This window comes from Carettochelys insculpta, chromosome 9 (genome assembly GCF_033958435.1).
Source record: "Carettochelys insculpta isolate YL-2023 chromosome 9, ASM3395843v1, whole genome shotgun sequence".
In the NCBI taxonomy this organism is placed as follows: domain Eukaryota; kingdom Metazoa; phylum Chordata; order Testudines; family Carettochelyidae; genus Carettochelys; species Carettochelys insculpta.
The window spans coordinates 13,221,786-13,243,409 of NC_134145.1; the positions used below are offsets into that span (position 1 = coordinate 13,221,786).

A 21,624-nucleotide genomic window follows, 5' to 3' on the forward strand; every position below is an offset into this window, starting at 1 on the left:
ATTCAATCACTTACTACCATTAAAGGCAGTTCTGAAAAGGAATGAAAACTGTTAAACAGCATTTTTATACATTTCACTGAGATCTGGGTCAAATTTGTGAGAGCAATGCACACAAATTGTTGTATTTGGCTGTACAGACAATATTGAATATAAGATGCCTAAAGACAGCCTACAAAGTTGTGTAGCTTTTAAAATCAAACCAGCCAGGAATTTTTAGGCAATAATTTTATGAAGGTGATTGTGCAAGACTCAAAAGTGTGCTTGCTCTTGAGAAAGATATGCATTAATTCAGATCTGATTATCATCACTTTAAAATGAATGCCCTGTAATATTTGTGGTTGGAATACGTAAGTATCTAATACAGTATTTTAATCACACTGAAGAATTTAGATTGCGTCAAGACATCTTTCTTACATCAAACTCCTTGGTAAGTGCAGGGTCAGGCTGATGGTGCATAGAAAGCAGCTCTTTTGTAACAAGCTGAAGATTGGAAGGTGAGCTGTCAGCCAACATCACTAGTACTTCATAGGCTGCTAATCGGCTATCCACTGTGCTGCACCTAAAGAAAACCACATGTGGGATCCATTTAGTATCTAGTCACACTCCCTAGTTTTAAATTCTAACAAATCTTGTTAGGACTACATAACCCACTTATAATTACCAAAGAAAAACAAAAAACAAAAACAAAAACAAAAACATTCAAATGATGGTTAGTGACCCCCTTCAACAGCCTGATTCACAACTGCTGTTAGAGTTGTATTCCATAGACCTACATCAGGGAATGCTACTCATTTTGTTGAATGAGATAATTTTTTCCTACACGTGAAACTTGCTCTCATCGGAGGATACCCAAGAAAGAACTAGTCCATTTCCAAGGCTTAAGATTCATTGCAGTAAGTGGTCCCAAGGTGTGTAAGTGCTCCAAAGATGGAATGATGGGACAAGTAAACCAAAATATGTAACATTGCAAAAAAAAAAAATCAAGTGACTATTGCAGATTAAAGAATTAGACGACACAAACATCAGCAAGCAATTTTTGGAAGATGCTATTTCTGCTTCAGTTACTGGGGAAGCTAAGTTCAAGGCTACACAGCCCTCTATTTTTAGTCTTAGCTGAGCACACGGGGAGCCAGAAGCAATGAGTTCTTTGAATTATTTGTCAACTTCACAGCAATTATGGAAGCACTGGTGGCAATTAGGGTCACTGCCCATGACTAATGCTTGAATGGTAACAGACACCATCTTGGACCCCCTTATCAGAAAGGGTCAACATCTCCTAACACTTGCTGTAGTGCAACTATTAGCTCATTACTATCTCTTACCTAGCTTTCCCTTCCTAAGCAAGGGAATCAAGAAGCGATCAAAAAAGTCCCCAGTCTTTTGCACTACTTAAGAGCTGTTCCCATACCAGGTTACCTGGCACATGGGGTTCAAGCTAAGGTTTGGTACAGAGACAGGCTGTTTTGCTCTCGTGGATCCTCTCCCATCCATTGGCAATGAAAATGAAACCCTACTCATCAGGCTGGCCCCTTGGTGGCATTTCACACTCATGTATCTACAAATACTCCAGCCTACCACCCAGGAGGCATCAGGAAAATGGAAGAGTAGTTAAGGGCTCACATACTTAAGACTGAACCTAGAGAATCACTATAGGCAACTCTTTTCATTTCCCTCACCTCCACAGTCCACACTTAGCCCATATTATTTAACCTTTTAATGATGTTGAGCGAGCTGGTGAGAGAATATGCTAGCATTATTCAGACACACAACTCTCCAGCTCCTCTAGATCACACAGCACTATCTCCCAGTCTTCTCAGGGTTGAGATCCATACCTCGCTGAACACACAAGCTGTCTGAAACAGACCCTGGACAAGACCAGGCTGATGTGATGCTCTTACTAACCGATCAGAACTTGAAAATAACTTGCTTCCTCTGCAACGTTCTCCATCTTCGGGAATGTGCTCTCAAAAGCTCTAAGAAAAAAAATCAGTCTACAGCCCACAGTCTTTCAGAACAGTTCTCCACTGGGTCTGCAAGTCCCGTCACTGAAATTCAGTGCCCCAAACCCAAAACCATGATTGTGGGAAGCCAAGAGTGCTGCATGGGTCAACCTCCAAGTCCTGTTGCCCCTACCCATGTGGGCTGGACACTGACGCCCTGAGCTCCCAGTACCCCTGGTTGCACTGAAGCCTAGGAGTGGTACGGTGCTGAAGCCCTGTGCCCAGGCATGCCACTACCTGGGTGGGGATGAACCCAGGGCAGGGTGGGGCTGAAATCCCATGCTCAGCATAAGGGCAGAGTTGAGGGGGCACATGGGTGTTGCCCCCCAGCTACAACTGCAGTGGGGTAATCTTGGGGGCAGCTCCATCCCCAATTCCTCTTCTACCTCAGCCACCCGCCTGTCCCTCAGCCAGACTCTGATGGGAAGCCAGAGCCAGGCAGTGCAGGAAGCTGCTTCACTGGTTGTTGGTACCATGAGATGGACACCCACGGCATTCCCCCATGTGTTGCAAGTGCCTAGGGTTGTGGCTGCTCCTCAGCTTCTGGCCTCCTTTGACTGGTCATGCAGCCAATCAGATCTGCCTAGGCAGCTCTGGGCCCCTTCAGTGTCCCTGGGAAGTAGCCACTGGCACACAGCCCCAGACAAGTGAGGTGAGTTGGGTGGAGGTAGCACTCCCACCCTGGACCCTGCTGTGCAGAGCTGCCCCTTGCCTTGCCAGCCCTTTCGCTCCCTGCCTATCCCAAAACAGAAGTCAAGCTATGCTTATGTCTCAGGGTCCTACCTCTGGCCTGGAGTTACACCCCACCCCCTCACGGTACCTTGAAGTTTTTCCAGCATGTTGAGGGGGCCTCAAAGAAAAAAGAGCCCATTTCAGAATGTCCCGTTGTTACTTGGTTTCCAAACAGCCATGATACAAAAACTACCCACAAAACAAAGAAAAAAAACCCTCACCACCTTGTCCCAGCCCCAATTAGCCATAATGTGATGTCCCTTTTCATCTACCTTGCATCCCTACACAACAGTCCATGCGTTTGTGACCTCCACCACTTCACTATTGTAAATCTCGGCTACAAATTAAGCTATATGTAGTCAGACTGCTCCAACTGTGCACAATACAGCACCTCCTGCTTAGCACCAAATGCACCAAGTACAGGTTGCTCTGCTGTGCCACTTTCTGTGCCATCTCCACACTGTATGCGAGTCCAAATTAATCTGTTATTTGAAGCACCTGCAAAATGAGACTCCTCACACACAAAAACCCTTAGCTATTTCTCCTACAGGCCTCTACATGGCAACAGAAGCCTGAGGCAGCAAGTCTCAGAGCCTGTCTCTACAGAGTCACACAGGAATTCAACTGTTGTGCTACTAGGCTTCAAACCCTGAGCTGCAACGTCTAATCTAAATAGTTTCTTTTAGCACTTGTGTGTGAGCCCCATGAACCTGAGTCTTCAGGCCTGGAGACCTGCAAATCTATAAGTACCAAGCAGACAACCCCAGTAGGGTAATGACAGATGGTGGGAACAGGGAAGCCCACTAAAGTTTTTCTTCTACTTTGTTGCTATTGTTGACCACAAATAACTAGCTCAGGATGAAGATGTATTGCTCAGAGTTAATTTTCACAGAAACTGACTCTTTTGAAAGGAGTATTTGTAAAGTGCTGTGGAAGTTAACTTCTAATGTGTGTGGTATTTAGCCATATCCCCATAGTGATGAATATTCTTCAGCCTAGAGGATTTCCCACTACCTCTAGACCAAGATACCATGCCCACTGGCTACAGTTCTCTGCTGTATGTGAAAGTGTTTAAGGGCCTGATGGGCAAATCCTATGGGATTTAATGATATATGGGATTTTAAAACGCACACAGCAATTGGCAAATTTTGGCATAGTCCTTTATCAAATGCAAAAGCAGACGATTATTAAAGTACTCAAAGATATGGCCTGAATGTAGACTCACTGTACTAACCCTCTGGCTTATAGTTCCAGCCTGTGATCTAGCTGCACAAGAATTTCTACAAATGTGAACAAATGCAAATGTATTGTCTTTACTTTGGATGAAAGTCTTGCTGACTGATTGCAGCACTGCCAGCTGGAGAATTGCTAGTCAGGATAATCCTAGATGCTCGGAAGAGGAAATCATCGAGTAACGGTTTAATCAAAGATGAACCTGTAAAAAAGCAAATCCACATCTAAATATCAACCTTATTACTATGAAGACTGCCCATATCAAGAAGTCACCTATTTAGAAGGGCACCATTCTAGCCTTTCAGCAAACCACACGAACTACCCTTTTTTCTTCATTACTGAGTTTTCAAACCAAACCCTAGTAACAAAGGAAAGCATGCTGAGAATTCCTATGATGCTGCAGCTGTGGTGAAGCAGGAGCAAACCTATATGCAGCCACAATATTGTTATTCTCTTATAAAATTTCCTCCAGACTGATGCCAGAGAAAAAATTATCTTAATTTGCTACAATCCCCAAGCGTACTCCAAACTGCCATGCGGAACATGGTTACTAACTCAAGTAAGTTTTTCCTTGTAGTCCCTCACTACTGCTCCTGGTACAAAATGGCTTTGTAAACCTACACATACCACTGTAGGCTATAAACACTGCATGTCCACCTAGCATTGGGTATAAGCAGTAGTGAAGAAGTAAAGTGCCCTAAATGATCAAACCCTTAGGTTATACACCATGCACATATTCCCTACGTACTCAAGCAGTTTTCACATTGCTATTTTTAGCAGTCTATCATCCTGCTGCACAGAAAGGCTCTGACAGTTTTCACTTGCCAGACCCTTTCACTGAGGCACGTTAACAAATAATGACAAGTGTGGGTACAGGCTGCCATTCACTGTGGTGTGGTGCCTGTACCCTATGTACCTTCATAAGTGTATATAGCCTAAAACCCCACTATTAAACAAAGCCAGACATCAAGTGATAGAGATCAAATTCAAAAAGGATCGAGAGCTTTGGCACACAAAAGGATACTTACCCAGCATTTCCTTTTCTGCCCCACACAGTGAAAGAAGAGTCTTAATGAGTCTCAGGTGCCCTGCTAATAAGATATTGTCAGCTTCACTGGTCTCACACTCAGCTGTGCGGTTGGGTTCAAAGTTATCTAGCCAAGTGATCTCATCTTCTAACATGACAGCTGGGCTGATCTTCAACTGCTCCATTTCAGATGCTATGGAATAAACAGAGAACAAGCAAGTTACAGACAAAGACCTTAAATACCTATAGACAACCCCAAGAGTTTCCCAGCTTTCATCATTAACAATGGATATGGAACAGGCATTTAGTTACGTAGCTTATTAAAAAGTTCTTGAAACTCCAGCTCACTATCAACTTATTGATGTTCACTGCAAATTGGCCAAAAGAAGTTTAGCACACCATAGAGGGAAAATGCTCATATCCGTACAGCTACAGGTAACCACCATGCATAGAAAAGGGCAAAATAAGAAGCTTGACTTTAAGATGAGAATTTTTAAATGCGTATGTCCAGAATTAAGCATGTAAAGTCACAGACACCTCAACTGAAGGCATTGAGGGACACAGGTGCTCACTACCTCTGAAAACCAGGCCAGACAGGGAGGCATCCAAGGTTACTAAATGACAAGGTGGGGGAGGGATATAAGAAGCAACAGGCAAGAAATGAAGAGAACCTTGACTTGAAAATAAAAATTAAAACCTACACATAGATCAAATAAGAGTGAGTACTGAGCAAGGGTAATGCCAACATAGGTTGAGATGGGTAAGCCATTTTTTTTTTTTAAAAACACAAACATAAAAGCTTGTGTTGCCTCCATTCCCCTGATTTCTTAATGTCTTGTCTAGTTAGATGATTAGCTCTCATGGGCAGAGACTTACATATCTAAGTGCCCAGAACACGTCTGATTGCTATATAAACATCATATCAGAGTTCTCATTCCAACCAGTAACACATACTTACAAGTGAGGTCGTCTAATAACTGGCACCTCAGGTCAAAATACTCCGTACACTGGGATAAAAGTCTAGAACAAAGATAAGTAATTACTAATGGGAAAAGGATTTTTACGCAAAGTCTAGACCTTAGAACATTTGCTTAGTCATGTTCCATTCATACAACCAATCAGACGATTGTTATAGATCTACATATTTATACTTCCACATGCACATCTCTGTAGCTTCTAAGCAGATTACTTCATAGAAGAGACTTATTGAAATTTGGACTGATTACTCTATTTTTTCCTTCTCATCACACAAAAGTACACATTAGAGCTGTGTCTACACAGGCCCCCCTCTTTCAGAAGGGGCATGCAAATGCAGCTCATCAGAAATGCAAGAGAGTCATGGATTTAAATATCGCACACCTCATTTGCATATTCCCATGTTATCTGGCTTCTGGAAGAGCCATTTCTGGAACCAAAGCAGTGTAGACAGGATTACTTTGAAGAAGGGTGCTTTCAAAAGGGTGGGTTTCCTTTCAAAGGAACTCCATGCACAAGGGTACTTTGGCTTCCAGAAATGGCTCTTCCAGAAGCCAGATCATGTGGGAAATATGCAAATGAGGCAGGCAATATTTAAATCTGTGCCTCATTTGCATTTCCAATTAGCCATATTTGCATGCCCCTTCCAAAAGGGAGGGGCCATGTAAACACAGCTTAAAATGATTACATAAAGTTGACAAAGAGGATAAGATGTGTCAACTTCTTAGTTATTTTTTCTTTACCATGGTGGACATACAATTTGCATTACAAAATTAATGTTGAATTCTATTTCACAAGTAAAGTATTTTTTCAGGAAAGTCAATGGAATTGATATCTACAGTCTAATTAAAATATAATGGCCTGGGATGGAACGTGTGAGGTCTATGTCAATTGATGGGTCTAAACTTCACATCTAAAGAAGCAAACATCTTTATTTAGCATTCAGTCTGGACTTTCGTGAATCAAATTTCTTGCCATTAAATCTTAGATGGTCAAAAGCACACAGTGGGACCTCCACGCACCTAGGGCTGCACCCAAGGTCTGAAGGCAAATGTACAAATGAATCGGACTCTAATGTTCATGGTCTTCTGTAGACAGTGAAGTTTAACTTGTTTAAAAGGTGTAGTTGACTTAAGGTTACATCTACTTACTCTGGAATTCAAAAATTTTGAAAATCCCCAAAACATCCTTAAGCCTTTTTTCTAAAACTTGCTAATGTTCCTTTCCGAACAAACATGCACGTAACTTGCCTCTGGTTGATTCCTCTCATGATGCTGGTTGGTGACCAAAGAGGCAGCTGGGCAGTGAGAATGACACTTAAGAGAAACTGGTTTGGTTTTTGTACATCTGGGTGAGCTGATGTGTCTGTCTGACTAAGGGTATATAATTGGTCACAGGCAACACGACGAATCTGAAACAGAAGCATTTTAAATACTTTACATTTCATGTTCCCTGAGATATGCCCATTTTGATTCCAATCTATAACCAAAATGTAAATTAGAATTAGGAAATCCATAGCAGACTGTGGGAACTACCAAGTGGCAACACCATGTCAAGTTGTCTACAGATTTACCACAGCCTCTTAACTAATTGCTTCTGGCAGCAGAGATTTGTGTTTTCAAACCCACAGGTCTCTGTTTCAATCCCTGCAGGGGAGTCACTACAAAGCATACCATAGCCTATGTAATCCTTTCACATCTCATGTTAAGCAGCACTGGACGTGAATCAATACTAGAATGAGACACCTTTAAAAACAGGCAGCAAGTGCTGTAGAAGCAATGCTGGCAATTTTATCAGGCGCATTCTTCCTTCCCAGTCACTACTAAGCCACGTGAGCATTATTAAGATGCCTTCTTTTGGCTGAGGTGATAAAGCAAAGTCCTAATCACTTGAGCTATGGCTCCACTGTAGTCATAACTCGCAATAACCTATGCAATCTGCACAATGCATGTTGCACAGTTTATTTTGAGTTAACTTATTTTGAAGTTGGTGCCGTCCACACAGTGTCAACACTGAAAATAAGCAGCTATTTCAAAGTTTCTGCTACCCCTCACACAGCAAGGCGTACCGGAGCTGAAATACTGCGCTCGAAATAGTTCTATTTTGAGCTTGGTGTTTGGCTGCGGGGTTGCTATTTCCAGATACACCATTTGTATCCCAAAATAGCAACTATAGTGTACCCATAGCTTTATAGTCTTAAAGATTCTATGGCACAATTCATAGATAGGGATGGTGGCCAAATTCCAAATGGAGTAAGCATACTGTATCTATAAACTCCTCTTAATTATACGCTTGCTCTGAATTGAGTCACACCTCAAAAGGTGACGGCATTCTAATTGGTGGGTGAGGCAATAGCTATATACCATTTACCCACCTCTTATTCCTTAAGGTAATCAAGCAAATTTAATAATAAAAATAGTATCAATACAACGTTAAGATTGCAAGATCAAGCATCCAAAATACCAAGAAACCCCAAAATTTTTATGTTTGTTCTTGCAATGTTCACTGGACCAGAGTGGATATGCTGTACGTTTTTCAATATATTGAAGAAAAAGTAACACAAACAGAAAGCAGACCAGGAAAAATGCAAAAAACTACATATCAAAATATACAGCATGTTTTATGTGTCCAAATTAATGTGATTGGTGTAACCTTAACTTTCAGAACACCCAAATTTCTGAGAGCTTGCTCGCAGTCATACAGAAAAACTAATGCTTTGGGGGCTTTTGCATTTAGCTGTATGTTTCAGAGGTTTGGGTGAGCACCTAAGGATTTATGTGCTTCTCCAAACCTCTTTTGCTGGAAAATGAAAAACAAACAGACACCTGCGAAATTCTCAGGCCTGACTGGAAGGGCGATAGGGTTAGCTTTCAGATCTTCCACCAAATGGTGTTATTTTATTCAACTTCGTCAGTGGAATCTTAACTTCCATCTAACATGGGTGTGACAGAGCATGGGCAGACTTGGAGTGTTGGGTAAACATCCCCACATAGGAAAATTGGGGAGAGAACTGTTCCATCCTTAACCAGTTAGCCAATTAACCAGGAGGCTCAATTCATCAGTGGAGGACAACTAGAAAAGAGCCAAGAAGAGCGGGTTGGAAGAAAAGCCAGAGAAACCAAGCTCTCTCAGGTAGGTGACCCCCCCACATCACATTTGCGGGGGACAGGAGGAAAGAGTAAGAAAGCTGAGTTGTGTAAAACTTGTTCAGTTATATTTACTTTGGAAATAAAGCACTTGGTGTTGAACTTGCCATAAATCGCCCATGAAGACTGTCTGCAAGAGGAATCCAGGTTAATGGAACACTGCCCTATGACAGCTAGTCATGGACAAAGCTAACAAATCAAGATTATACTCAAAGTATGACAGTACTATAAAAAGGTGTAATTTTTAACTGAGACAGGGATTAATACTGCAGTCAGTGATGTCCGAGTAATATACAGATGTTAATCTGATACTGAAAGTGCTAAAATTAATATTTCTCTGAGACCAGTAATGTGATCAAGCTGCTATATTGCAGTGGGGCCTTAGTGAATAACTTAGAAATCTTAATTACAGCCACTAACCTCAGCACTTGGTGATCCAAGCAAGATGTCAATGATGAAATCAGCAACACAAGGCAAGCTGTAGAATGATCCTACAAATGAAACAATCACAGTCATTATTTTTTGCCAGAGGAACTTGTTAAAAATAGAAATAAAGTTAAAAATAAGTACCATTACAACAAATGGGTATCTTTCCAACAGAAACCACGAATATAAGAGGAGGGAAAAATAATTTTACACCTTGATTTTTTCCCCTTCTACAGACTGTGGATTGTGAATATAAAAAACAAGACAGTTTCTTTTTTCTCCCCAATAAAGTTTTCATCCTCTTATGTAAATGTGCAAGCGCTACTGAACTGAATTACTTGTCCAATGTTTGAATTTACAGCGAGGCAAACTGTAACATCAGCAGAAATACTTACTTCAAAGCAAGACTATTTTGATGCTAACATGAATGAATTATATTTTGGGCAAGCTTACTTAAAGGCACGATTTGGCAAGGAACCTGAGCACATAAGCAATTCCACTGTTACCAGTACCTTGCTGAATCAAAGCCTAGAAATATAACCCTTGCGCCAGTTGTAAACTACATTTATTGCACTACTAGTGCTTATTTCAGAAATGAGTGCTGGGGAGACTTCAGCATAAAACTTATTAATCTGTAATAAATAATAATAGCAGCAGCCAAAAAGTTATGAAGCATGTTTACACTAGCAAAACACTAGTGGTAATTTATCACTACAGTAAACAATACCAAACATTTCAGTTTCATTTGCTCACATTATAGATATCCCTCAAACAATGCACTTCATCATCCCAAAAAGCACTAGACCTAAAGTGGAATTACATGCCCCAAATACCTTAGTACATTTATAGAAATATCCACAGGGCACCTAACATTAAACCTTGCAAAGAAAACCAGCAGACTACAAGCTCTTTTTTCGTTTTTTAAAATTAAATTGTGACTGCAAATTGAAACTTCAGTAAGAGCAACATTCAGTAAGGAGGAAAGCACAATTCTGTTCTCAAAAGTTGACTCTACACTAATTACATTATACTAAAAGTATGACTTAATCAGCATTTATGCCGTACCCAACTGCTGACTGCGTAACTGTAGGCACGTAACTAGCAGAGACAAGGCCTCTCCAGCAATCAAAGCATCTTTGGTGGATACAGACTGCTGCCTCACACAGATTCCAGCATGGAGTGCTGTTGGCTCTCCTTCACTTCCTGAACTACAGTTGCTTCCTGTGCGAGATTAGAAACAACAAAAGTAATACATCAGTTGTGGGTCTTAAAGCTTTTGTGATCAACATTTCTCCTCTAAAAAGTACTGGTAAGTGCATGGCAAGCACTATAAATGTAAGTAGCAATTCAGGAGTTCATCCTCTAAGAATTCTAGTAATCTTACACAACTGGGGTAAGTTGAGAGCATTTTGTTTAGACATACCCGAGCTGCTCAGTCTATTTCGAATTCCAGCAGGAAACAAAGTGTTACTTTCTTTTATTGGTTGGCTGCTCCCCACTAGGTCAAGTCGTCCTGCTGCAGCAGCCCAAGAAAGTCGCATGAAGCAAGCCACAGTGGATGTGAAATCGTTTACCTCCATCGTCTAAAGGAAAAGAACAAATAGCCTCTTTTCTCATAAGGAAAGGAGAAATTACAAGGTCTTTCCATTATTTTGTTTCTTGGGTACATGGCATAAGGATTTTTTGCTCATATAAAAGCGAGGATAATATGGCTTCTTGAAAACCAGCCAATACTGTCCTTGAAACAGAAAGAAGAATCACTAAAGAGAGACTCCCTTCCTGCCATCTAGAGCTAAGCACGCTAACTTGACCTTGGTAGGAAAGCAACAACTGAACCTTAATTTAAGACCTTATACATATTAGTACATTATGTTACATATAGATCAGTGGCTCTCAAAACACAAGGCTGGAGGCCCCAGAGGCTGCAAGCAAGTTTCAGGGAATCTGCCAAATAGAGTAACATTAGATTCACTGGGGCCTAAGGCAGAAAAACAAAGTCCCAGGGTTGAAGTACAAGCCTGAGCAATGTAACTCAGAGGGGGAGAGATGATCCCTGTGTCATGGGGCCTGGGCAACTGTCCTGCTTGCTATGCCTTAACACCAGCGCTGGCTTTTATAGGCAGAAAACCAAATGATGATCCCTGTGGATGGTGGAGTTTTTATAGCATGCTGAAGTGGAGGACGAGCAGAAACAAAGGTGGAAAAGCCCCGCTATTGAGTCATAGTCTGTGCAGGCTCTTGAAATTTGACAACAGGAAAATGAACTTGTGGAACTTGTTCAGTTATATTTACTTTGGAAATAAGCATTTGGTGTTGAACTTCCCATAAATCCCCCATGAAGACTGTTTGCAAAGAGGAATCCAGGTTAATGGCACACTGCCCTATGACAGCTACTCATAGACAAAGCTAACAAATCAAGTTATTCCTTATATAGCAGTGTGTCTTAATATGTGGCCACTCCCAACAGACCAATTACTACGAAATTCTGATTCTTGATGCTCAAGAACATGATTTTAGATGCAGTTCTCCCAAGCTGTTGCTCAGATTCTGTGCTTTCTGTGACTCTACAATAAAAATCAAATAATTCACCTCTTTCCTGGGCAGATGGCACAGTGTGACAAATATTAAAAAAAACCAACCAAACAAACAAACAAACAAAGCACAATATTACAATTGAGTATCTTCATATACCGCAGGCAAAGTAATGTGACTAGCCAACCTACTGGTTTACTATGTTAGTAAGCTATAGATCTTTCAGAGAAAGATAGTTAAAAATAAAACTCAGAGTTGTGGAAGAGGACCTCCTAAGCTTTGTGATGAGACCTGTGCATGAAGAACCAATTTCACAGCTCAATTTATGTTAAACTGCACAAACTAAGAAAAAGCTTCACTCTTTACTCTAGAGCACACACTGCTACATATTCAACACTGCCAAACCTTCACTTACTTGTATTGCAACCCGGGCTGCAGGTATGATTTCTTCCACCCTAATGGAAGACCTGTCAGAAACTGACAACTGTCGATAGGAGGACTTCTCAGGTGTTCCACAAATGGACATCTGCCTGCTAGCTTGCCGGCTCACATTACGGAATGGGCGTGAGGACAGTGCTTCTACCCCATCTTTAATGATATCCTCATCTAGTAAGGTAGGCAGCGTTTGGCCAACAAGTAAGAACCTAAATACAAAGAAGAGGCTCAGGCTTGCTTATGAAAACTGGGTGATCAGAGTTTTAGTGTTTCACTGGTATATCAAAATATAACAGGCCAACCACTAAAAAAATGCAAGCAGCGTTACTCATGGCCTTCTACCCAAAGAAAGGCAACCTCGTACCTTGCAAGTTGCAGGCAGATGGAATAGACTCCCTGTCTTGTTTCGTAGTCCACTTCTGATGGGATGGAGTCTCTCTGCATCACATTCACCACCAAACTTAAAAATAAGAGACTATTTTACAAAGGCAGTCTAATAAGAAGACTATTGGTCATGAGTTTCAGATTTTTCCCCCTTTCTCAGTGATTTAGTAGCAACAGAAGCACAAGACTAATACCTCTGGTGACTGAGATATTTATTTTCCCCTCATTACAGAGGGCTTCACAGATTTATAGGTGAAAACTGCTATAAGAGCAAAATAGTTTCACTCAATAAGTACAGGACAGGCAGCAGCTCTGCAAGTTTTTCCTCAGTGCCTGCTGTGCCTCCACTCTCACTAAGAGGAACAAGCTTTATTAAGATTGAACCTCTCTAGTCTGGCACTGAAACCAGAGAACTGGCTAAACAATGGGAGGTCAATGTTGCCTAGCAGCATTACCAACACTTCCACTGTTTACAGAGCTCTTAGAAGACATTTAGGGGTAAATTACAGCTAAATAACAGCACAGAACACAGAGCCAGGAGCGGTGGCTGTAAACAAACTTTATGGGAACTTGGCCAGACCTATGATAAATGGACATCTAGCTAACAAAAATCATGCTGGACCATAAAGTGCTGGATTAGAGAGGTTCAAACGGTAACTAAGAAGGATGATCAATTGACCTGCCCTATTCTTGGTCCCTTTTAACACTTCTCATAACTCCAATGAGTGTCAGCTAGGGATGGTGGATAATATGTATACCTATGTACTTGAATGGACGTGAGACCATTTATTTATCACCCAAACACTAACTACAGTAATAGAAAAAAAGAAGGCAAATGAACTAGCTTTGATTCAGATTTAAACACTATGTACATTATACACCGCACACTGTAAATAGAGAGTGGCTGTTCAGACATACTAGTGAAACAATTACATATGCAAGTAGTTCCTTATGCACGGGAACCAATTCATTTTAGTTTTCATACAGACAAATGGCAAAAACTGAACACATATGCAAGGGTGCTATATTATAAGCAGAGAGTGAGAAACTATAATAGAAACTATAAAATTATCAATAGTAAGAAAGTTAGTGTTATGGGAAAAAATTAAGGTCTAACCTCAAGCCTCCTGCTCTCAGAAAGTTTTCACAGAAAGACTTGGCACAATTTCTTGCCATTTCATCATCTGCCGTTGGCATCAACTTGGAGCTCAGTACCTGAAATGCATGTAGGTATACATGTTTCTTAACTGCCTTACACAAGAACTATAGTATCTCAGAAATGGCATCCAATATCCCAGGCAGTTTTACCCTAAGATTGAGCATTTCCTGTTCTTTCAGTAATTCAAAGATAAAGCTGTGAAACCTCTAACCCACAGAGCGTCAAACAATATTTTAAACCAGTGCCTGACATACTGATAAATAGCTTGTGTACTATAAAAAAAAATCTTGGCTCACATGTGAAATGCTTCTTCAGGCTTAACTGGGGCTTTGGAGGGTTACAGTTCTATCAACCTTTCTAGTTAACACAATCCACTGAAATAACCAGTAAATAAAAGCCATCTTGTTAAGTGAAAATGTTTTCTTCAGGCACCAAGCTCTTTTGGACCTTTCACTACTATCTTACATAACGTTCTACTTGCTCACCTGTTTTGCATAATGGATTCATCATAGTTCAGCTGATGAAATTTCCAGCAGCGGAAGAGGTTTTGTTTTTTTTTTTTTGGCAAGAGTTCACAAACTTTACCCATTGCTTTAGTTGCAATATTAGAAAACAGAGGCACACAGTGATAAAGGGGTTTCTTACCTCTAAATTGTACAGCACTCTAAAGGTGGACATGCCAGGAGCGAAAGATCTAAAGAGACTTTCCAGTATCGAACTAGCACTGGGCTGGTGCTGATGCTTTGAGGACAAGGATGGGGATTTCGAAGACTGAGAACTTGATTCTGACAGCAGTGTTTTCTGAGGGGAATAAGCACAAATATAAACCTGCACTTTTAGAATGTCACTGGCCTTGGAACTGAATCTTTTATAGTCCCATTAAGAACATCCCTCCATCTCCCCCAGTCACCTATAAACAAAGCATTAAAACCTCAAGATAGGATTACTCTACCCTTACAAGTTTTACATAGCTTGAAAACACAAATAAACGCCCAACCAAATATTGCAAATCCCAACGTTGCACGCCTCTCTTTAGCCTTCCGGAGAGACAAGGACTTTATGTGGTTTTAAACCATACCTTTCTTCCTAATGAGTCTAGTTGATCAAGTGCTTCCTGAATAGCTGGATCTGTAGGAATCAACAACAGAAGCTTCCGTACACGTAAAGTTATCCTGGAAAGTTCAAAGCCATTATTCTACATGAGATAGGATTCACTCAGCTTCGTTACTGGACAAAGAGTCCACAAAAATTGTTAACAATATTAATACAGTTAATTGGAGTTTCAACAACAGTGTATTGCCATTGTTTAATAACTAGCTTGTTTACCTTGGCTCCTCTAGGTTAGCAAGCTGGTAAAGCATGTCAAAAACATTACACACAAGAGCCATCACTACTCCAGGGAGCGATTTCTCCTGAGGATTAAACACACAATTACAAAAGTATTTCTGCTCCCCTTCCCCCTCCCAAACTATTTTGTGGGATTCTCTGTTGAAGCAAAGGACCCAGAGAATGTCTCAAATACTTTCAAACCCGAGAGAGAGACACCCCCCCCCCACCTGCACAGTGTTACATCTGCCATATAAAAGACACCTTTGAGGCCACCTATCAATTGTGAATTGGAGAACAACGGCAGAGCTGTATAGTTAGCTTGATCCTCTCCCAGATTTTTAGTTTAACAAACCTGAGCTGCACTGGTGTAGGGATTTAAAAAAAAAAACAAAACAAAAAAACCCACACCCACTTTGTGTTATAATTAATGCCCACAAATCACCAGGTGAGCTTAAAGTCAAATGCACAATATTAATATTTAACAAGAGACACTACATAGCAAACAGTGCACCTGAGACTGAATGCAGCTTTTAAATCCAGTTAATTTAAGTTGGCTTACAAAAGCTGATGCCTTTTTAATTACTTGTTTGAAATCAAATGCTATAGTCTCAGCAGTTTCTTTAAAACAAAGAAAACGTGTATTTAATGGTCTGAACAAAGCTTAATGCATCCACACAGTATATAGCCATTGCATGCAGCTCTGCCAAAGGTTTTCATTGACTGAAATTGCCCCACTAGTTCATTCTCTGGATATGTCAAACCAGCAACCAGCTTGACCTGTCCAGCTATTCCAATCCTAAGCCATCTGAGACAAGTCTGGCGTTGTGTGTTGATTTTTGTACTACAAACAGATGCTAACCAAACTCTCCCATTTCTGTTCTGATACATAGCAGAATTTGAAATCAAATCTCTGGAAGTGAAGAACTACAGCTTCACGCCTACTTTGATTTGCTCATGAAAGGGTACACTGTAAAAGCAGATTTCAGCCTATTTTGCCGTACCTGTTCCATCACATAAGAGGAACTAAAGACACCACTACTGTTGCTGGAGCTGGTTGAGGAATCAGCAGAGCTCCCCGAGGGGGTTCCACTTCCTGACGTTTTTACTGTAAGTACCTGTTCATCAGAGAAGCCCAGCTGGTGGAGAAGCTTCTGATCTTTATTTACCGTTAGCTGTAATGAAGTATTTAATGCTTAGTTCTGGGGAAAGGAATAATTCAAACTCACAAGACAAAAAGTAGCTAACAACATACCAGGCTATCATTTGCAAATATTTGTATGTTATCCACAGGAGAATTCAGCAGCTTTGCTATTTTCCACCTGACGCTTCCTACAGTTTCATTGCTATGAGCCTGAAAAATAAAATAAGACTAGTTTGATGGAAGCTGTTTAGAAACAATGGCCTGATTTTTTTAACCATTTTGTTAATGGTTAAGTGTTTTTATGGTCCTCTTCTCTTTTCAGCCAGAGAGACTAACCATACAGGGGAAAAGTGAAAGCGATTATACTGGTGGTTTTCAAACTGTAGGTCAGAACTCTTCAGTGGGACATGACCCTATTTTAATGGAGTCACCAAGGCTGGTGTGAAAATTGCTAAGGCGTGGGGCAATGTTCCCTTTAATTTTTTCCATCCAAGTCTGGAATAAATTTTATGTGCACTGAGGCATGAGTGAATGTACACAACCAGTATAAACATACACTGACTGTGGGTACTCTACTAAGCAGATGGGCAGCATATGGATCTTTTACAATTGGCTGCCCAAGTGCTCAGCTTACAGGGAACACTGTTCAGGGCCAAGGGCCAAAGCCCGAGCCCTAATGCCCAGGGCCAGCGTCAAAGCCTGCAGACATCTGCCCTTGGTGGTGGGGCTCAAGTTACAGTTCCACCATTTGGGGCTGAAGATCTTGGATTTTGCTCCTCTCACTGCAGAACAATGGGGCTCTGTCTTCAGTCCTCTAACCTGGGGTCATCTACTAATTTTTGTTGTCAGAAGGAAGTCATGGTTCAATGAAGTTGGAGAACACCTGGATTACACCAAGCACTATAAGAAATTATTTTCTTTCCACAAATCATTGTTACTATAAATTTAAACATGTACACAAAACTTTCAGGAGGATGTAGTTTTCAAACCAGTGTGCATTATATTACTCAAGGTCATGTTTTACTTACATAACATGACACATTTATTGCTATGTTTTCACAAACAAGTAAGGCCAATACAACATGGCATACATAACTTGGGTAAACATACCTCTACAGTAAAGATATCTTTGGTAGATTCATATGTAACATTAAGCGTTAAAAGATGTCCATGGAAAGATGCACCATGAGGTAGAATAGTACGAGGAACAGAGTAAAGATCCTTCAGAAAGAATAAAACAGATCAGCGTAAACAATTCTGGAAGAACAGAAACATTTTCAAAATATTAAATAGTAAGTGATTATATGGCATATGGGCCTGTACAATGCACAGTGGTATTAAAAATATTAAGTTACCACCCAAATTTTTGTCTGGTTATGAGAACAGACATGAAGATTAAGTAACAAGAAACTCTTACCTCTATAGTTATCACATAGCGTTCTGCCAGAAGTAGTAGTCTTTCAATTATCACAAGTTTAGTTGACCTAAAGATTGCATCCAAAATTTTAAGAACGTATGAGGTGAGTAGTTTTAGTCCAATCACAAAAAAAAGACTATCAACAACTAACAGCACAAGGCAAGGAGTGAGTCTGAGACTAAATACGACTCTCACTCTGAGGTGGTGTAGGTAGATGGAGACACATTGGCAAAGCAGAGTGAAAGTTAAATTAAACTTTATAAGTCGTATTAAATCTGGGTATGTACACTGTGTGCGCCTAAAGAACCCATCCCTGTGCCCAGATATTACAACACATACATTTAGAAATTCATCAGACCCCTCAAGTCAAAACTCTTCTCCCATATCTCCTACTCCACAAACCTGATGGCTTGTAAGCAACAATCATCTTAGTTGTTTAGAGGACTTCAACATTTAGACCTTCAGTCTCATTTCTTACATTGGCATCCTTAAATAAAACCCTCTTCTGAAATCTCATACATTTTAATATAAATATGAAAACCTACAGTGCAAGTGTCTGTAAACTTACTCTTAGGGCCAGAAATATTACAAAAAGGAAGGCAAAAAAATTGGGTTTGCAAATATACGTTCATGATGTTGACTTTATGCTAGTTCCAAAAAAAAGTTCCATTATGAAGGAAACTTGCTACACAGTGCAGAGTAATCACCCTCTCACCTGTCCAAACAACAGGGCTTGGTTCACACACAGCACTATTTTTGTGTGTGGCTATTAAAGCGAACACCTAAATGATGTTTTTAAGCAAACCTTGACATAGTGTCCAATATTATTTGTATATTCCTGGTCAGAAAAGGAGATGGATAGTGAAAATAATGACCAGTCTCCTACAAACATACAGTTACTGGGTTCTGAAACCTAAGAGATACTGTCCACAAGGAACAGTGATGGTAGTAATCCTTTGAGACTGCAACCTTGAGACTCAAAACATACATGTGATATTATTATATTCTGATCTCCAGTTAAGTCTGTCCAAACATATTCCATTCTCTTATGTTCTCTCCCTACTGACAGCCTTTAATGTTCTCAGCTCTTTGCCTTGTATATAACTCAGTATAGAAAGGAAACAACTGAGCAACCTATTTTGTATGAGGAGATGTAAAGGGCTGTTCAGAGGAGATTCTGAATATTCCATGGTTGACGACTCCGTGAGCCAGAAATACAATGCAGCAGAGCATTGGTTTTTAAGCTACAGAAGCTCAGTTGACTGTATCTAGCATGCAGAGTAATGGTCACTAGAATGTGTTGCTGGCCTACAATTTACCTTGCACAACTACAAAAAATATCAATCATACGTTGTAGAAAATCTGGAATACAAAATGTGAGATTGTATTCAACAGGAGCATTTAGTCTCCCCCTCACACACACTATTGCCCAGCTACTTCCCCTATAAATGTCAGTGCTGAGTGCAGAAATGTATTTCTACCCTCTTAAACCTAGACTTACCTGTAGGGAGACTGTACTGATGTTGCTACGGTTGGCATAGCAGTTGCTGTAAGCATTTTTGTAGCTCTTGTAACAGCGTGTGTTAATGTTGGACCACCAAGTGCTGAACTGGCTGCCTAAAATGTAAGATTCACCGGCGCAAAAGAGCATTTATATTGTATTGCTTATTCTGGAGTGATGAAATTATATGAAAACAATTAAAGGTCTTCCTATTTAGGCAACAGCAAAGGTTACAAAGTTTAAGTACACTCTGTTGCTTTTGTACATCCATTACTTTATAGAAATAGTGTCCGAGGATAAAAAAAAAAATCTTCCTTAAGCCCTCAAGGTTGTTTTCCAAATTTAAAAAAAACTAACAAGCATCTTCATCACAATTCAATATTCTAATCTTCACAAGTATAATTTGCACTGTCATTTGAAGTTCAAACATCTTCAGCTAAAATGCAGAAGTTTGTGAACTTTCCTCTAGAAAGCTTCAATTTAAGATGAGTAGTACTGTGAGAGAGCGCCTAGCATAGCTTTCTCTAGTTTTTAAAAAGTGAGTTTTTGTAACATACTGCAAAATATTTCCCTTCAATTCTGCAATAAAGTAACACTGAAGGGCTTTAAGAACAAACAAATTTAAGTCTGCCTCTTACCTCTAATCTTGCGTAACAATCAGCAATGAATTTCTTGTGTAGTGACACTGAATCCTGATGGTATGAAGGATAGATACATTAGCACTTTAAACAATTTCATGAGAATAAAATGTTCAGTAATAAATTTACCACGTATGGAATCAAAATTAATTGTAATATACATAATCTCCAAAGTATAAACCTCTGCACACTTGAGTAAATTTTTCTTTGTAACAGACTATACATACCTTCTTCAATCTAGGATTTAGATTAATATAGCTGTAATTTATGATCAACTGTATGGCTTCATTAGCAATTTCTTCATCAGGCGATTCCATTGCTATTTTCCAAATAAAATCCATTCCTATTAACTCCAATTTTTCCACATTCTGTTCAAAGGAAAAGACAGATAAATCTGACTGTTATATATTATAAGCATGTTTAATCATAAAAATCACAATGGTGTTTATTTACTGGAAAAGTAACTTTTGGCTAAAGCCTTAGAAGATGTAATTTTCTGTGTTGTCAGCTCCACAAAATATTTATAATATGAACTAAAATAATTTCATATCTAAATAATCAGTGGAAATTTTAAGTCTGCCTCACTTCATCTACATGTACATAAATGACTACTGAGGGAAAAATCTCAACCAAACAATGGAACAAAGAATAATCCAAAAGATCATTTTAGGAGTTCAACAATCCTACAGAATGTAATTTATGTCACACAGATATGTCAAAGAGCAACAAATCATATGTTAAAAATATCATTAAGTGTCATATACTGGTCACGCACTCGTTCTTGTAAATCTTCACAACAGGCTTATGGCCATCATAGGTAAGCCTGAAGTAAATTAAACAGCCCCTAATAATGAGCAGATCCAGAGGCATAGTGCAAGAATATGATGCCACAATTTTATTTTAGAAAGCGGTGTTGGATCGCAACAGTTATGAATCACAATTTAAATTTACTAAACATCTCCTGTAAAAATTTTCAGAAATAACAAAGGTTCAATAGATTTTTTTTCTCTATAGCTAAGCAAAACAAGTTGCATATTACTTTGAAATTCCATTTACTAGTTAACAATGCAAAGGAAAATTGGGACTGGTCTTTCAAGTTTCAATTGACCTGAGATCTTTTACACCAACTTTAAGCATTCAATGGCTCGGTCATTAATAAAAATCCCACCCTTAATTTTTCAACATAAAACCCTCTGAAAAGCAAGAATTTATAATGAAAGTACCAAAATAGACCCGAGGCATTTAAGTATAAATATGACTATAGTTTTAAATACAAGTGTTAAAAAGGCTCTTCTCCAGATCTCATGTATTGTTAGCAAGACTAAAAATAAACCCCACTTACCAGCTGAGTTCCTTGTCGTTTTAGTCGATGATCACATAGGTTAACATTCTCAAAGAAAGTCTTAAATAAACTAAAACCTGTAGGTAAAAATCATGAAAAAGATTTTATTTAGAATAAATTCCTGTTTTTATTAAACCAAGAAAAAAGAATAAAATGACACTCAATAACAAGTAAAAAGTAGACTAACGAAAAGGCCTCTTACTAGGT

General features: G+C 39.6%; 1 protein-coding gene across 2 annotated transcripts in view; it reads right to left on the reverse strand.

Annotated features, from left to right (window-relative positions):
- Positions 1-21,624, reverse strand: part of USP24 (ubiquitin specific peptidase 24) — a 106,430-nt gene that overhangs the window by 36,860 nt on the left and 47,946 nt on the right. For both annotated transcript variants that reach the window (XM_075003525.1, XM_075003524.1), the window contains exons 20-41: positions 21,418-21,494; positions 20,303-20,443; positions 20,076-20,129; positions 19,438-19,553; positions 17,937-18,003; positions 17,630-17,740; positions 16,631-16,729; positions 16,380-16,550; positions 15,376-15,461; positions 15,128-15,221; positions 14,695-14,850; positions 14,008-14,105; positions 12,871-12,966; positions 12,487-12,715; positions 10,963-11,122; positions 10,605-10,760; positions 9,534-9,604; positions 7,218-7,378; positions 5,951-6,012; positions 4,994-5,185; positions 4,050-4,167; positions 415-559 (exon numbers count right to left, since the gene is read on the reverse strand). In XM_075003525.1, coding sequence (XP_074859626.1) covers positions 415-559; positions 4,050-4,167; positions 4,994-5,185; positions 5,951-6,012; positions 7,218-7,378; positions 9,534-9,604; positions 10,605-10,760; positions 10,963-11,122; positions 12,487-12,715; positions 12,871-12,966; positions 14,008-14,105; positions 14,695-14,850; positions 15,128-15,221; positions 15,376-15,461; positions 16,380-16,550; positions 16,631-16,729; positions 17,630-17,740; positions 17,937-18,003; positions 19,438-19,553; positions 20,076-20,129; positions 20,303-20,443; positions 21,418-21,494 — 2,660 coding nt within the window. The remainder of the gene's footprint in view (positions 1-414; positions 560-4,049; positions 4,168-4,993; positions 5,186-5,950; positions 6,013-7,217; positions 7,379-9,533; positions 9,605-10,604; positions 10,761-10,962; positions 11,123-12,486; positions 12,716-12,870; positions 12,967-14,007; positions 14,106-14,694; positions 14,851-15,127; positions 15,222-15,375; positions 15,462-16,379; positions 16,551-16,630; positions 16,730-17,629; positions 17,741-17,936; positions 18,004-19,437; positions 19,554-20,075; positions 20,130-20,302; positions 20,444-21,417; positions 21,495-21,624) is intronic.